Here is a 17086-nt window from a genome sequence, read left to right on the forward strand (position 1 = left end):
ATTGTGTTGTTTGCTGTTTCATCAACGTTTGCCCTCATTCTTATCTCTTTCAACTTTTAAGAAGATAGTCAATTTAACAACATTTGTACAAAATTTTTATAAAATACAGAGCATTTTTATTAAGCCTTAAAATAATCTTGTAAACAGGACCTTTCCCTCATTTTACAGATGAGAAAATGATAGAACAGGAAATAAACTCGTATTATTGCATTGAATGGAATATGGCCCTATGGTTTGCACCCAAGACCAGAGGAACTTCGCCTGCTCCTCTCTGGGGCTTTGCCCTGCCCACCTCAGGACCACTACTTCTCTGAGATCTTAAGCGACACTAACCAGAAATAGCCATGGTTAAGACAGTGGAAGTCTGGCTCTCACCAACCCTTCCTACAGTAATCTCCAGCACATCTGAGTATTGCTGGGAAAACACAGGGGAAACAAAATATACCATGTGAGTGAGCAAGCTGCCCAGGCCAGAGAAGCAAGCATGAGGCAGCCCTCGACCCCCAACACGTGTGGTTACTGGCCTCAGTCGGAGGCTCCTCTGCTGAGCCCTTTTGCAGCCCGACAAAGACAAAACATGTTTAGAGACAATGGATTGCTTACTTAGAAGCAAGATACCTCTCAGGAACATCCAAAACATCACTTTTCTCATGTTTCTTCTGAAGTTGTGTCTGAGTAGGGGGTGGTCCTTGAGGGATTTCCTTGACTTCCAGGTAAGAGTTGTCCTCCATTACCCAAGCATCTAGATGCTGAGTCCCTGGACAGGGCCACTACACTTACTCATCAGACTTACTCCATACATTCTTATGCAAATACTTCTCATTCTAGGCAGCCTTCTAAGGACCTGAACACTACTAATGCTTCCAACCCTCATTACAATCTATGAGGTTGCTACTATTATCATCTTTACAAAAGACAGGTGAGGGCCTGGCATGGTAGCCTGTGGCTACTCAGGCCTGTAATCTCAGCACCTTGGGAGTCTGAGGCTGGACAGATTACTTGAGGGCAGGAGTTCGAGACCAGCCCAGCCAACAATGATGAAACCCTGTCTCTACCAAAAATACCAAAGTTAGCCTGGCATGGTGGTGCATGCCTATAATCCCAGCTACTCTGGAGGCTGAGGCATGAGAATTGCTTGAGCTCAGGAGGTGGAGGTTGTAGTGAACTGAGATCATGCTGCTGCACTCCAGCCTGGGCGACAGAGCAAGACTGTCTTTTTTTTTTTTTAAAAAAAAAAAAAAAAAAAAGACAGGTGAGGACATTCTAGTTTAGTTTCTTGCCTAAATTCATCTGGAAAAAAGTGAGAGTCCTTATTTGAACTCAGGTTTACTGGTAGAGAGACCATGTCCTCAGTCACTATACTTCACTGCCTCTACACAAGTTTCCTGCAGTTTCCTTAGCACAATGACACTATCCATAGCCTCAGAAAAACTGCCAGGTCTAAATGAGAACGGCTCCTCAGTAGGAAGAAAATTGAAGTACTATATTCTGCTTCCTTCTCCATCTCTCTAGGTCAAGGCCCTTAGCTGAAGCTGGAGAAGAGGAATGAAGGGTCTTCCCAGCCCAGGGACTCCCTGGGTACAGCTGTGGCAAATTCCTCAAGGTCTTGATGCAGACAGACGTCAGGTCCCCAATGTCTGTCTTCAGCTAACACATCTTCAGGTGTTGTCCTAGTGGTGATCCTCTTGTTTTTGAATCCCATGAAGGAAAATTCCCCTGCATTGCAGGACTGGTGTTCAGTACCGTTTCACACCCAGTGTCTCCATACATGAAACATGAAATTATTTTCCAGGCTTTCACCTTCAGACAAATTTGCTAGGAAAGATGTGCACTCCTATGGAAGGCTATTCCATACTCACTGTTTCTTTTCAGGCTTTTCCTTTCTCTTTCTCCTCCCCACTTTTCCCTCCCCCTTTATTTTTCCCACTTGCATATCATTCTCTGGAAGGAATTGGGGATGGTCCCTAAACCACGTTCCGTCCCTGATCTGAGCAGGCACAGCTGCACCAGTTCATTAGGTCTGTGCTACAACGCAGACCCCTCATGTCTGGGAGCAGCCTGCATGGCTTGTATCTGGCTGTAGGTACACTTGAGGACCTGGGCCCATTTCCGGAGCATGTGAGTAGATGGGGGCCGCAGTAGGAGCTTGTCTGGTGCTTGGGGGGCTGAGGCACTCAGAATCCCCACCTGAGCTGTGGCCATCCTCTCCTTTGTTATTTAGCCTGCATCTTCCCCAAAAGTAGACAGTGCCTTAGGTTCAGCTGGAGCTCAAGTACGGGAGCTCTCCTGTGTGAGGAGCACATGGAAACCTGAGGTTAAAAATAGCCAGCGCTGGTCTCATCTTCAGCAAAAGGAAGCCCAATTCATGTCCCCATGACTACTGGGAACAAGTACTCCACGGCACCCTCCTTCTTGCCCAGACACCAGCCCTGACAGAGACCAGCCCTGCAGGAGGATGCCTGGGCACTTCCACAGCTGCCTTTACTCAGGTCATCCCAGTTCCTACTCCTCTCTCAGAAAACCCAATTCAACGTCCTGCCTAGATGTCACCACTTCCTCCCTCTTGGTTGGTCCTAGTCACCATCCTCTGATCACGTGCAGTCTTAATTCAGACATCCATTAGGGTGGTTCCGCTCACAGCCTTTCTCCTTTTATTCATCCTTACCTGCCAGCATCTACTCCTGCTGCCATCCTCTCCCACCCAGTACATGGGACAGGGACGGTGCCTAGTAAATCCTCAAGTATTTGCTGAATAAACCAGTCCAAGTCTGTGTATAGGGTCAGGCTTCCCAGTGTCATGTGCAAAGAAGGATAGAGAGCAAGTATGACCAGAACAGTCCAAAGTGGAGCAATGGCAGAAATGCTCCATCTCCCTTTCCTCCCTCAACTACACCCTTCCCCACTGCAGCCATCAAAACTTACTGGTAGAGGTTTGGATACAAAGTGAAAGAATTATACTCCTAGAAAAGAGCATGGAAATTATCTGGCTAGGGAGGTAGGAGTCCTAGAAGGAGATGGGAAACTACATGGCTGAGATTGTTCTCTTGTAAAGACAGTGGGTTTTGAAACCAGAGACCAGACTTAGAATTCAGCCTTTACTGATTGGCCCACTCACAGTATTCTCAGACAGGTTACTCAATTCTCAGAAGAGTCTATTTTTACCCTTGAGTTACCTAGTTAACAGCTTCATACACAGCAGTATTTTATGTTCAATTCTACACAGTCCTGTCAGAGCTGTGTGTGGTGACTGACCACTCACACAACTTACCTGCTCCCATGGATTAGGATCTAGCCCAGTATGAGGATCACATGGCTCCACTGTGGTCTCCTCAAAATCTATCCTGTGCTCCTCTTAGGGAGGCACCTTCTAACTTCTGGTGAAACCAGCCGAGCTGCTAGCCCTGTGGGATGAGTCCACTGCCCTCTCTGGTTTGGATCTGGTATATAACTTACCCCACACAAAGATCTGACACATAAATGGCTCTTGGGTATCCTGCATCTAAACTCACAGCCCGTTTTGATTTAAGGAATTTCTTTATTGGAATTCCACTTTACCTCGCCACAAGGAGCTGGCTTTCATGACAAAGAGAAAGTGAGCCCTGAACAAAGTATTCGTTAACATTTTACAACAGACAATATACACATATACTGCATGACATCTTTACAATAACATATTCCAAACAATCAAACATTTAACAGGATTAAGAAACATTAATTTCCTTCTCTCTAGATGACTGGTACTTAGCTTTTTAGCTTCTGCACTAAGATGCGTTCCTTCTCAGCATTTCTATTCATAGGAATCCCTGAATCAATTCTGTCATGTAAGGTGCAAATTCATGTTGACGGTGTGTTCCATTAGTTACTGAATGTGTCAAAATCCTCTCCACGGTAGAACCTTTTATTGTAGCATAATGTGTGAATACCACTTCCAGGTTATCCCTCATCACAAATTCATCATTATGGGAATTCATCTGAAACTTTAAAAAAGTTTCATCCATTCAACTAATGTTTCACAGTAGTACGTTCATCAATTTGCATTTTTTATGAGTGACTCTCTCCTATCTCCTGTTAGACTTGTAAGTCTATGCTTTCTACTTTTCCTAAAAGGAAATCCAAATTTTGTTTCAGAAGTCATTATCACTGCCCCTCCCAAACCAATTACATCAAGTTTATACTTAAAGACCACTAATATTAAGTAAATTTATATTCCCTGAAACCTACCTCTCCCTGAATTTGCCTGTTGGAGGCCTTTCTCAGTTTTCCCACTGACCAATGTGTAATTGGGATTCAAAGCTGTACCTGAATTTCCTACATTTCTAGTAACAGAATTTACCAAACATGAACATTCTGATGGTGATTATGTAACTTCTAATTAAAGTCCCTTCCTCATCTGTGTTTTATGTCCAGAAATGTCTACTAATTTTGAAGACATTGCTTCACATTCCATCACTTGGGTAGGTTTTTATCTCAAGTATGGACTATTTTATATGCCATAAGCGCTGAACTACTTTGATAAACTGGAGCCTTTCTTGCTCGCTATGATTGAAAATCACATAGAAAGAATTCCTCCCAATCCTCTAGGATGGTTTCATTTACACTGTGTAAATTACAAGCCATGACCCCATACATTCTCACATTCATAAGGTATTTCTTCCATTTGAGTTCAGAGACTTGGTGAGCTCTGCCTGCTACAGAGGCAGCCTCATCCTGCTCCCATCCAGGGCACTCCCTCCCTCATAGGTTCTCTTCTGGGATGTGCCACTATAACTTCCCACATATATCACACTTAAAGACTCCTCTCCAGTATGGGTTCTTTTATGCTTGGTGAGATTTGATCGGATATTGAAAGCCTTACCACACTCATTACATCGGTATGGCTTCCTTCCAGTGTGGATCCTTTTGTGCTGGTCAAGGACTGATCTATAATTGAAGGATTTCCCACACTCACAATTATAGGGCTGCTTCCCCTGGTGGACACTTTTATGGTTGATAAGACTTGAGTGTGAGATGTATGCCTTCCCACACTCATCACATTCATAGGGTTTCTCACCTGTGTGGATCCTTTTATGCACTGTGAGGCCTGAGCTGTTCCTGAAGGCCTTCCCACACCTATCACACACATAGGGTTTCTCCCCTGTGTGGACCCTCTTGTGCTGAGAAAGGAGAGAGCTGTAACTGAAAGATTTCCCACACTCGACACACTTGAAGGGTTTCTCTCCAAGATGGACTCTTTTATGGCTTATAAGAGTTCTGCTTGAGAAAAAAGCTTTTCCACACTCATCGCATGGATGCGGTGTCTTGCCGGGGTGGGTACTTTTATGGTTAATAAGGCTTGAGTGTGAGATGTAGGCTTTTCCACACACGTCACATTCATAGGGCTTCTCCCCAGTATGGATTCTCTTATGAACTTTAAGGCTTGAGTTGTTTCTGAAGACCTTCTCGCACCTGTCACATTCATAGGGTTTCTCTCTAGTGTGGACCCTTTTGTGCTGAGAAAGGAGTGATGTGTAATTAAAAGATTTCTCACACACATCACATTTGTAGGGCTTCTCCCCAAGATGAACTTTTTTGTGGTTTATAAGGGTTCGGTATGTGATGAAGGCCTTCTCACACTCATCACACTTAAAGGGCTTCTCCCCGGGGTGGACGCTTTTATGATTTATAAGGCTCGAGAGGGAGATATACGCTTTCCCACATTCTTCACATTTGTAAGGTCGTTCCCCAGTGTGGATTCGTTTATGTACTTTAAGGCCGGAATTATTTCTGAAAGCTTTTCCACACTCATCACACCCAAAGGGTTTTTCCCTGGTATGAATCCTTTTATGCTGCTCAAGGGCAGAGCTGTAGTTGAAGGATTTCTCACAATAGCTACATTTATAGGGCTTCTCCCCAAGGTGGATTCCTTTGTGATTTTTAAGGCTAGAGCGTGAGATATAGGCTTTCCCACACACATCACACTTATAGGGTTTCTCCCCAGTATGCAGCCTCCTGTGGACTTTGAGGCCTGCATTGTTTCTGAACGTTTTCCCACACACATCACATACATAAGGTCTCTCTCCGGTGTGAATAGTTCTGTGCTGAAGAAGAAGTGAGTTATAACTGAAGGACTTCCCACACTCCTTACACTCATGGGCTTTCTTTCCAGGGTGAATGCTTTTATGGACTGCGAGGCCTGAGCTATAGCTGAATGCTTTGCCACAGACATCACACTTGTAAGGTTTCTCTCCCGTGTGGATCCTTTTATGCACTATGAGGCCTGAGCTGTTCCTGAAAGCCTTCCCACATTCGTCACATTCATAAGGTTTCTCTCCAGTGTGGATGACTTTATGCTGAATGAGAAGAGAGCTATAATTAAAAGATTTCTCACACTCATCACATTTATAGGGTTTATCTCCAAAGTGGATGCTTTTATGGTTGAGAAGTGTTCTACAAGTAATGAAGGCCTTCCCACACTCATCACATTCATAAGGTTTCTCGCCCGTGTGGATCCTTTTGTGGACCCTAAGGCCAGAGCTGTTACTGAAGGTTTTCCCACAGATGTCGCATTCATAGGGCTTCTCCCCCGTGTGGATCCTTTTGTGGACTCGGAGCCCAGAGCTGTTCCTGAAGGCCTTTCCACACTCACCGCACTCATAGGGCTTCTCCCCAGTGTGGATCCTTTTATGCTGGTCCAGAACAGAGCTATAATTGAAGGATTTTCCACATTCATCGCATTTGCAGTTCTTCTCCCCAGAATGGGTGCTTTTGTGGTTTATGAGGCTGGAGTAGGACATGTAGGCTTTCCCACATTCCTCACACGCGTACGGCTTCTCCCCAGTGTGGATCCGCTTGTGGACCCGAAGGCTGGAGCTGCTTCGGAAGGTCCCTCCACAGTCGTCACATTCATAGCGCTTCTCCCCAGTGTGCATAATTTTATGTTGAACAAGGCGGGAATTATATTTGAAGGATTTCCCACATTCATCACATTTATGTAATTTCTTAACAGCATTGGTTTTCTGCTGTAGACTAGGGTGGGAGGTTCCATTAATGTTCTCCACACATTTGCCTTGCTCACTGCCTCTCTGTCCTACAGGCATAGTCTGGTGTGTGATATGCTGTGGGCTCAGACGCAAGCTCTTCTCAGATGCCTCACCTTCCTGTTCTGTCTTTGTATTTGCTGTACTCTTGGCTGTGCTGATTGCTTCCCTGATGCAGCTTTTGTCTTCCTTCATCCTGTTTTCCACAGGTTTTTCCTGCTGACTCTCTACCTTGCTATCCCAAACACACGTGTCACCAACCTTAGACTCAGGCACAGGATCCCTGTGAAGACCTTCCCCTTTCGGCCACTTAGATTCTGTATTTCCAGCATTTGCATATTCTTCAGCTGGTTCCTCATCCTCAGTGCTCGTCTTCAAATGTGACACTAAACCGAGAAAATGAAAAGGACACCTGTTCACTCTCTTTAAAAACGAACAAACTGGAATAACAACAAACAACAAAGTTTGCTCGCTCAACTGACAAACACTTACTGACAACACACTGTGTGATAAGTACCATGTACTGTTTTTTAAGTACTAGGGATACAACAATGAATATGACAAAAGTTCTGCCCCTGTGGAACTAATGTTAAAATGCTAGAGCCCTGGATTTTCAATGGAACAATGAGCTTTTCTATTCTTGCATAACAGCTTAGCATTGGGCAAGGTGAAATGATTCACAGAACCATGGGCAACATCAATCAGTTTTTAAACAATGTCATCCAGTCATGGAAAAACAAACAAGAGGGCAGAAGAAATCTCTGAGGAATAGAAGCAGAAAAATTCCTAAGTAAGACAAAAGTTAGGTGAAACTTTTTTTTAAATTGTGAAAAGTGAGACAAAATCAGCAGAGGACAGACAACACTAAAGAGAAAAAATCAGTACCTGGGGAGGGGTATCAGGGAGAAGGCTATGAAACCATGAAGACAGTTACTGCAGAGATGAGAAAGAAGGCAACCTGCATATTACATATTAAAATATATCATTAAACCTCTATAATTAAAATAGTGTGGTCCTGGTACATAGACAGGCAGAGGGAATAGAACAGGAAGTCCAGACACTGTCCCAGGTAGACACAGAAATTAATAATAAAGATGATATCTGCAATTACCGGAGAAAAGATGGTCCTTTTAATAGTGTTGTAGCAACTATGAAGCCATATGGAAAAAGATAAAATCAGGGCCGGGTGTGGTGGCTCACACCTGTGATCCCACCAAAATCAGGGCCGGGCACGGTGGCTCACACCTGTGATCCCACCAAAATCAGGGCCGGGCGTGGTGGCTCACACCTGTGATCCCACCAAAATCAGGGCCAGGCGCGGTGGCTCACACCTGTGATCCCACCAAAATCAGGGCCAGGCGCGGTGGCTCACACCTGTGATCCCACCAAAATCAGGGCCGGGCACGGTGGCTCACACCTGTGATCCCACCAAAATCAGGGCCGGGCACGGTGGCTCACACCTGTGATCCCACCAAAATCAGGGCCGGGCACGGTGGCTCACACCTGTGATCCCACCAAAATCAGGGCCGGGCGCGGTGGCTCACACCTGTGATCCCACCAAAATCAGGGCCGGGCACGGTGGCTCACACCTGTGATCCCACCAAAATCAGGGCCGGGCACGGTGGCTCACACCTGTGATCCCACCAAAATCAGGGCCGGGCGCAGCAGCTCACACCTGTAATCCCACCACTCTGGGAAGCTGAGGTGGGTGGATCACGAGGTGAAGCAATTGAGACCACCCTGGCCAACATGGTGAAGCCCTGTCTCTAGTAAAAATACAAAAATTAGCTGGGCGTGGTGGCGTGCACCTGTAATCCCAGCTACTCGGGAGGCTGAGCCAGGAGAATCACTTGAACCTGGGAGGCAGAGGTTGCAGTGAGCCGAGATCGTTCCACTGCACTCCAGCCTGGTGACAGAGGGAGGCTCCATCTCAAAAAAAAAAAAAAAAAAAGGAAAAGAAAAAGATATAATTAGATCCCATTCTTCACACCACACACACATAAATAAACTCCATATGGAATAGAGCTCTAAATATAAAAGAGCTGTACAAATGCTAGAAAACATGGGTAAATGCCTCCACGACTTGAGTATAGAGAAAGTTTTCTAACAATGACTCATACGCAACAAAAGACTGATATGTTTTCAAAAATTGAAGAAAAATAAACTAAAAATCATGCAGGTAAACAGGCAAAAAGATAAACAGACAATTCTTTTAAGTGATCCTTAAACATTCAACTTGATTCATAATAAGAGAAAGGCAAGTAAGAACTACTGTAAAACACCACTTCTCACCTGTCATATTAGCAAATGTTCAAAGCTTGACAATACACTGTTGACAAGGCTGTGGAGGAAACAGGCACTCTCATACACTGCTGGGAATGCAAACCGGCACAGCCCTTTTAAGGGGAATTCACCAATATCTAACAAAACCATATATGCATTTACCCAGAAATCCTATTTTATGAATTTATAAGGAGGATAACCCTCCAAAAAATATAAAACACGTACGTGCACAGAGTGATGATTCATTATAGCATTATTTGTCACTGCAAAATCTGGAAACCTACGTAAATCTCCAAGCACAGAAGACTGGTTAAATAAACTGGCACATATGCACAATGGAGTATTAAAAAAGGATGAGGAGCATTTCTGAATTGATATGGAGCAATTTGTATATCCTAAAGTCAAAAGGTCAAAGTGAAAAAGAGTAATATACATGCTACGTTTTGTGTAGGAAAGAAAACAGGAAAAGCAGCACGTATGTGTTTCTCTTTATAGTAATGATAAACCAGAAAACAATGAGGTTCATTGCCTACAAGGGAGGAGTGTGGAGAATGGAGCAGAAGGAATGGGGGAGAGAGACTGAGTATATAGCCTTTTTAATAGTTTTTACTATACAAAATACATGATAATATTCTACATATTCAAACAATAAAATTAAACATCAAGAGGATGGGAAAGGGGAAAAACTGCTAAAACAGAAAACAAATCAACCTACTTGCATTTCACATGAATACCACAATCGCAGGAAGAGAACAAACAAAAAGGAAACACAGAACTAATCCAGGCAACTTAGAAACTATTTGACTACCTAAGTCCATTCAGTCTGGGGAAAGCTGGAGGCGGGGCAGTGGCAGTGGGAAGAGGCACAAACAATTCAACTGTTAGCAGGTTTTCTGCAGAGGTATGAACAGCAATTCTGAAACAACTTAAGATGTATTAAGAACTTGAGTAAATGTGTTGATTTTGTTGGGCTCAGGGCTCTCCTAAAGAAGGGGACATAAAAATAAGGAATAAAGGAAGGCAAAAATGAATCCTGGGATGAATTCGAAGTACTGGTGTGAACTTATGATTTCTAAATCACATATATGTGCACGCATGTATATTCAAGTCCGTATAGCTGTATGCATATATCTGCATGTATTTCCTAGTTCTGTTTGCTGAAAGCCCAAAAAACAAAAACACTCCAGTGGTAATGAGCACATCTAGTACCCTCATTCTGGGTCTCTATTACCATTACTTACTAAAAGGAACCACAGCTTCTCAAAGAAATGGCTGATTTCAGGCTGAGAGCACGAAACATACAAGAGGAACATCATGTTACACCAGCAAGTAAACAGAGGCTCAAAAACAGGGTAGGGACATGCTGCAAGACCCAGCTTGCACATCCAGTGTTCATGTTCAAGCACCATAATAACTTTAGGCACCATAATAACTAAGTATAGTGATACACTATAAACCACTGAAGATAGGCTTCATGAGTCTACACAGGTACAAACAGGATAGAAATGGAGGCCTCTTGCTTACAGCAGAATGTGAGTGCTGGTTGATAAACGTAGAAGGAATACCAGAATTGGAAAAATCAGCTTTCTGCAACTATCAGAGTAAAGACTGGATCAGGAGAGAATCATCAATGAATTCCACGTCTAAGAGGAAATTCTGAAAGGGGCAGGATATCTGCATAGCCTTAAACATTTATAATGCTTAAGTTATTTACAAGGGGGAAAAATGCAAGAGTGGAGAGACAATGCCTTGGCCAGGTGTTCTAATTTAACACCTCCAGTGGGGCAGATGGACATAACATGCTTTTAGTTGGGAGAAGGACACATCACCAATGAGAATGCACTACCTGAACTGAATCAGCAGGTAAACTCAAAATGAAAAATGTTTTCTACTAAAACAGAGGGTGGAGAGAAGAGGGGGGACTATACTTTTCAAATACATCATTTTCATAAAAGACGAAGAGCTGTAGAAATGTTCCAGATTAAAGAAGGCTAAAGAGATCTGACCACTAGATTAAATTCCTGACCCTGACTGGATCTGCAGTGGAGGGAAAATTGTGATAGAAACAATTATATCAGCTGACAAAGGTGGAATATGGATGGTAGACTAGGTAAAAGCAGTATCAACTTCAAATTGACTCAATTTGAAAACTGTACTGTAGTTATCTATGAGACTATCCCAATCCTTGGGAAATACACTGAAGTATTTAGGGATAAAGGGCCATAATGTACATAACTTACCTACAAATGGTTTAGAAAAATACTAGCATGTATGAAAGACAGCAAGAGGACAAAATGAAGTCAAATGTTAACTGCAGGTAAATCTGAGTAATGGGTATCTTTCTACTGTTCGTATTCTTGAATTTTTTCTGTGCATTTAAAATTATTACCAAACAAAAAGTTTTCAAAATGTCGGAAAGCAAATTTGTTTCCTCTTCTACACCTTCCCCTCCAGGTACTGCTTCGCCGTCCTACTGCCTGTTACATCTGGAAAAGTGGTCTTCACATCCCACTCCCACTCCCCTCATGCCTCATTTCTTCCACTCAGACCCCACTGCATTAGCTTCTTCAGGGTGGTGCTTGCCCTCGGGGCTGCTGCCCCCTGGATGTTTCCGGCCCCTCCTTCCACCTTGAGCCTTTCCTCTTCCCGCTCCCCATACTCCCCTGGGAGCCCTCATGGCTCCCAGCACTCCCACACACCGTCTCAGGTCCTCATCTCTGCCCAAGATCCCTCTCAATTACAGATCCTCATATCCACCTCGCCCCCCACCCTCTGCCTAAATCAGAAGTGGGCTATTTCTCGTGGCCACATCCAAAACAGCCCCGGGGACCGCTGATTCTATTGCCTAAGTAGTTCCGAAGCTCCCACCCCATCCCCCACCTGCTTCTTACCGCTAAGGCCTTAGTTTAAGCCTTCTAAATTCTCTTCTGGACTACTGCCATCGTTTCTCGACCTTCACTCTTATCCCTGCCCAATTCTTTCTCCAACCACTGTCAAGAGTTTTTGTAAAATGCACACCTAGTCACTGGGCAGTGCCAAGTTCTCCCTGGCTACTTACTGTGGCACCTGAAGCCTTCTGCACCAGCCGCCTGTGCAACTGTCACCCCTCACTGCCACTCCACTCACTGATTCTCAGTCTGATCTTTCCTCCTTTGTTTCTTCGACAAGTGGATTAGTTTTCTTCCTGTCCTCTGGGATTCCATGTTAGACTGGCTGCTGACTGGCCTGGTCTGCCTAAAATCACAGACACATTGCCACTTACCTCTCTAACCTAAGTGCAGGCCAGGGGCCTCCCTGTTCTGGCTCTGCTTAAACCCCTCTGTTTGGGTTGGAGGCACAATGTCCCGTCACCTGATGTAGTTCATCCAATTCTCTTCTTGAGTGAAATCAAGATGGATTAATAAAAACATGATCTTCACTGAAAATACATGGCTTGAAATGAAATCTATATTAATCAATACTAAGATCCATCAAAAACAGGCAGAAAAGCAACAAGACAGCACTAGAGTACATGCTGCTAAAACATAAAAACAATGCAAAGAATGTAACATATAAGGATAATTAAGTTATCCTTATAAACAATACTGAAGATGCATTCTAGTATATCAGTTCTTTCTGAGGCTAATTGTTGCGCAAGGAACTTAGACTATTATCTGTATCCTGTTTGTTTTCCGGGCCCTGGGCTATTCCTATCCAAAGAGATGGATATGACAAGGCCCTGCCATCAAGGCGCCTGCAGACTAGTAGGAGAGTCTGGTAGGAAAACAACCATGTGATAAAAATGACAGAGTCTCACTCTGTCGCCCAGGCAGGAGTGCAGTGGCATGATCTCAGCTCACTGCAAGCTCTGCCTCCCAGGTTCACGCCATTCTCCTGCCTCAGCCTCCCAAGTAGCTGGGACTACAGGCGCCCGCCACCACGCCTGGCTACTTTTTTGTATTTTTAGTAGAGATGGGGTTTCACTGCATTAGCCAGAATGGTCTCGATCTCCTGACTTTGTGATGTGCCCACCTCAGCCTCCCAAAGTGCTGGGATTGCAGGCGTGAGCCACCGCACCCAGACCCTTTTTAAAAATTATTATTATTTTCTTTTTTTGAGGCGGAGTCTTGCTCTGTCGCCCAGACTGGAGTGCAGTGGCTCACTGCAAGCTCCGCCTCCTGGGTTCACACCATTCTTCTGCCTCAGCCTCCTGATTAGCTGGGTCTACAGGCGCCCGCCACCACACCCGGCTAATTTTTTGTATTTTTAGTAGAAACAGGGTTTCACTGCGTTAGCCAGGATGGTCTCAATCTCCTGACCTCGTAATCCGCCCACCTCAGCCTACCAAAGTGCTGGGATTACAGGTGTGAGCCACTGCACCCAGAGTTTTTTTTTTTTTTTTTTTTTTAATCAGACTGAAGTCTGGAGTGAAATGGCATGGTATCTGGAATTTGCTTTAAAATATTTCCATCAAGAAAAACTAAAAAGGGAAAAGTTAAACAGCAGAATCCTGATAACTGCTGAATCCAAGTGATGGGTATATGGAAGTTCATAAGAAAAAACTTTGGGCCGGGCACAGTGGCTCACGCCTATAATCCCAGCACTTTCGGAGGCCGAGGCAGGCGGGTCACCTGAGGTCAGGAGTTTGAGACCAGCCTGGCCAACATGGTCAAACCCCGTCTCTACTAAAACAAACAAAAAACAAAGAAAATTAGCTGGGTGTGGTGGCGGGCGCCTGTATGTCTGTCTCAAAAAAAAAAAAAAAAAGAAGAAAAAAATTTTAAAAAGAAAGATCAGGCAAGGTGCAGTGGCTCACGCCTGTAATCTCAGCACTTTGGGAGGCTGAGGCAGACAGATCACTTGAGGCTAGGAATTCAAGACCAGCCTGGCCAAGGAGGCGAATCCTTGTCTCTACTAAAAACACAAAAATTAGCCAAGTGTGGTGGTGCACACCTGTAGTTCCAGCTACTTGACTTGGGAGGGTGAGGCACAAGAATTGCCTGAACCTGGGAGGCGGAGGTTGCAGTGAGCCAAGATAGCGCCATTGCATTCCAGCCTAGGTGACAGAGCGAGACTCTGTCTCAAAAAAAGAAAAGAAAGATGACTCATACTAGTTGCAGTGGAAGAATGGATTAAGGCAAGACAGGACTGAGTCCTGGAGTTCCAGGAATAAGTCACTATAATCCAATCAAGACTGATGTAGTGGCTAAGTCATGTGTCCCCTATGACACAAGTAAGGAATTACCCCCAAAACACAATTCTTCCATAGAAAGACCCAGAAACTTTTGAATTTCTTAAAAGTTCTAAAGGCAGAATGGGCAAGCCCTTTCTAACCAGTTTTCAACACGTAGCCTGACTCTAATAGCCTGGTTACATCAGTCAAAACTGTCAGACATAGAATGCCATCCACTCCTTCCAAGCTATATATAACCAACAACCTCTGGGTACTTCTGTGCTTCTTTCTTGTTCATGCTCTATCGCCAAGGCCTAGAAAAGTGAATGCAAATAGTAAGAACCTGCCCTAAATTCTTGCTGTCTCTGCCTCCAAGACTCAGGAGCCACTTTTCAAGAGCCTAGACAACTTGTAAGACAGGAACTGTGGCCTGCTCCGGCTGAAAACTCCTTCCTATTAGCAGATTGCAACCAGCCTGGAACTACTGTGAATTTGGAGTCCAACCATATTCCACAAGACAATTTTACCACCTAAGGTTCACGTGTGGATTCTATACCTTAAGTTCTTGCATACTGTATTTGATTTGGAGATGACCAAAGAAAGGAAAAAAGAGAAAGTGACCACAAAATGCTTATCAACCCAGAAGAAAGAGTACCTAGGAGGGGGAAAATGTGCAAAGGAAAGATGGGACTAAGGAATAGAGAAGTGATATGCAGATGAGAAGAGAATATGGTTTGTGTTCTAGCTATTGTTGCATTTGTCTTATGAATATTAGGAATGTAGATGGTTAACGTGAGTTGCTTCTATTGCTTAAATATAGAAATAAGAATGAAAGGTGATTTTTCCTTAAAGTAAAAATCTGAAGTAGAACATTCTCAAACCAAGTAGTGGAGAAGAGATTTCTAGGGAGCAGGTGAGCAAAGGAGATACTAAAAGGGAGGCTGATTTTCTGAATTAAAGCCAGCAGGGACTGGCTTGGAGTCACTGACATAGTCTGTTAGGCTAGTGTAACACTAAATATAGTGACAAGTCGAAGGAGGGAAGGACTACTTAAGTTTTATTTGTTCTTTAAACACTCTACATCAGTGATTTTGATAATGACTGTCATATGTAACAATCTGCCAATATCTGGTTGAGTTAATGTAAAAAAAGAATTTTCTAATGGCTGTTAGGTTTCTTCTTTAAAAATCCTTATCGTAATACACTGTATTGAGTATACCATTGTTTGAAACAACGAAAAATTGGAGATAACCCAAATGCCCCCGAATAGATCTAAAAAAGGACAGAACACCGAAAACATCCAAACAAATGGCCCATCCAATACTTACCACAGCTCCGTAAAACAAAACAGAACAAAACTTCTGTGTTCTGATATGTAGAGACCGGTAAGATAAAGTGAAAGAATCAAGGGGTTAGAAGGATTTCTATCACCTGTGTGATAAAAGCGGGCACTAACTAGTGATATTCGCCAGTACTTGCAGAAAGAAATTTGGAAAAGATACAAAGGAACAAATTACCTAAGAGGGTAGGGCTTAGGAAGATAGCTAAGAGGGATGGAGGAAATCTTTCACTGGTAACTTTTAATATTTTTAATATCCCAGCCATATGAAAGTATTACATATTTCATATATATTTTTTTAAGCCTTGGGCTTTCACAAAGAAACGCTCCTGCTGGCCAACTACTTTAAAGGTCTTAGAGCAGCACACCCAGCCCTGGCATTCCCCAGTGATCTTTTCCGTCCCCCCGCCGGGTTCCCGCAGGCTGTGTCCCCGGGTCTAAGAAACACCTCGATCTTCCTCTCCCTCCCTAGTTAACTCCTTTTCTGCTGGCAGGAACCCGCGGCAGGTCGCCTCCCCCAGGTGCACCCGTCTGGATGCAGGTGCGCTTCCCCAGGTGAGGGCCAGGACGCGCCTCCGGGGTCTCCATTCACCCTGCAGCAGGAGCTTATCCTCCTCACTCACGGATCAAAACAAAAAGGTGTGTGTCGGAGGGGGGGGAGAAGGTCGAATCAGACCGCCCCTAGAGGTCTCTCTGCCCTCGCCATCACTCTCAAGTCCTCGAGTACCAAACCTAACTTCAGAGGGAGCACGAAACGGTGGGTATTTTGAAGCACTAATTTTTAGGAATCCCCCTCCCATCCAAGACGGGGATGAAGAGTTGCGGAACACCGGAGCGGGGCCCTGGCCCTTCTCGGAACACTGAGCAGACCTAGCACGACGCTGGTCCGTTCAGAGGTGGCAGCTGTGGCCCACAGGAGCCCAGTCCGTTCCAGGGGCGCGCCCCGCACCCCGCTGCCTGCCCGAGGTCCTCCCTCCCCTCCGCTCCGCTCCCCAGGAACGCGCTACCGAGATCTGTGCAGGGAGGGGGCACGCTTACTCCCAGATCCCGCCCGAGACCCGCGGGGCGGCCAAGACCCGGCCAAAAAGGGAAGGGCGTGGCAGGCAAGGGCCGGGGGCGGGAGCGCGGGCGGCCGCGGACTCACGTACTGGCTGTGGCGGCGCCGCGGGAGCCCGGCCGCCGGCGGGACAAAAGCGCGGACCGCACGGCCGGAAGAACCCGCGCCGGCCCTGGGGCACTTCCGCGCCCTCTCTGGGACGCTGGAGGACTGACTCGATGGTCCGGCCGCCCGCGCCG

General features: G+C 45.0%; 1 protein-coding gene across 22 annotated transcripts; it reads right to left on the reverse strand.

Moving 5' to 3' along the window:
* Nucleotides 1-93: 93 nt before the first annotated feature.
* ZFP62 (ZFP62 zinc finger protein) lies at nt 94-16979 on the reverse strand. Of its 22 annotated transcripts, none has more exons than XM_065547172.2 (5): nt 16935-16979; nt 15780-15819; nt 9309-9357; nt 5051-7402; nt 94-2286 (listed from the first exon to the last, which is right to left on the reverse strand). In XM_065547172.2, exons 3-5 carry the CDS (start codon nt 9313-9315, stop codon nt 2258-2260), a joined length of 2388 nt encoding a protein of 795 aa, XP_065403244.1. In that variant the 5' UTR covers nt 9316-9357; nt 15780-15819; nt 16935-16979; the 3' UTR covers nt 94-2257. The 22 variants fall into 22 exon arrangements, with proteins under 22 accessions (XP_065403244.1, XP_073851160.1, XP_073851161.1 ...); XM_073995063.1 differs by lacking the exons at nt 94-2286; nt 15780-15819 and adding exons at nt 3516-3977; nt 7902-7949 and having other exon boundaries at nt 16939-16979; XM_065547168.2 differs by lacking the exon at nt 94-2286 and adding an exon at nt 7902-7974 and having other exon boundaries at nt 4657-7402; nt 16939-16979.
* Between the last annotated feature and the right edge of the window lie 107 nt (nt 16980-17086).

Source organism: Macaca fascicularis, chromosome 6 (assembly GCF_037993035.2).
Source record: "Macaca fascicularis isolate 582-1 chromosome 6, T2T-MFA8v1.1".
Classification (NCBI taxonomy): domain Eukaryota; kingdom Metazoa; phylum Chordata; class Mammalia; order Primates; family Cercopithecidae; genus Macaca; species Macaca fascicularis.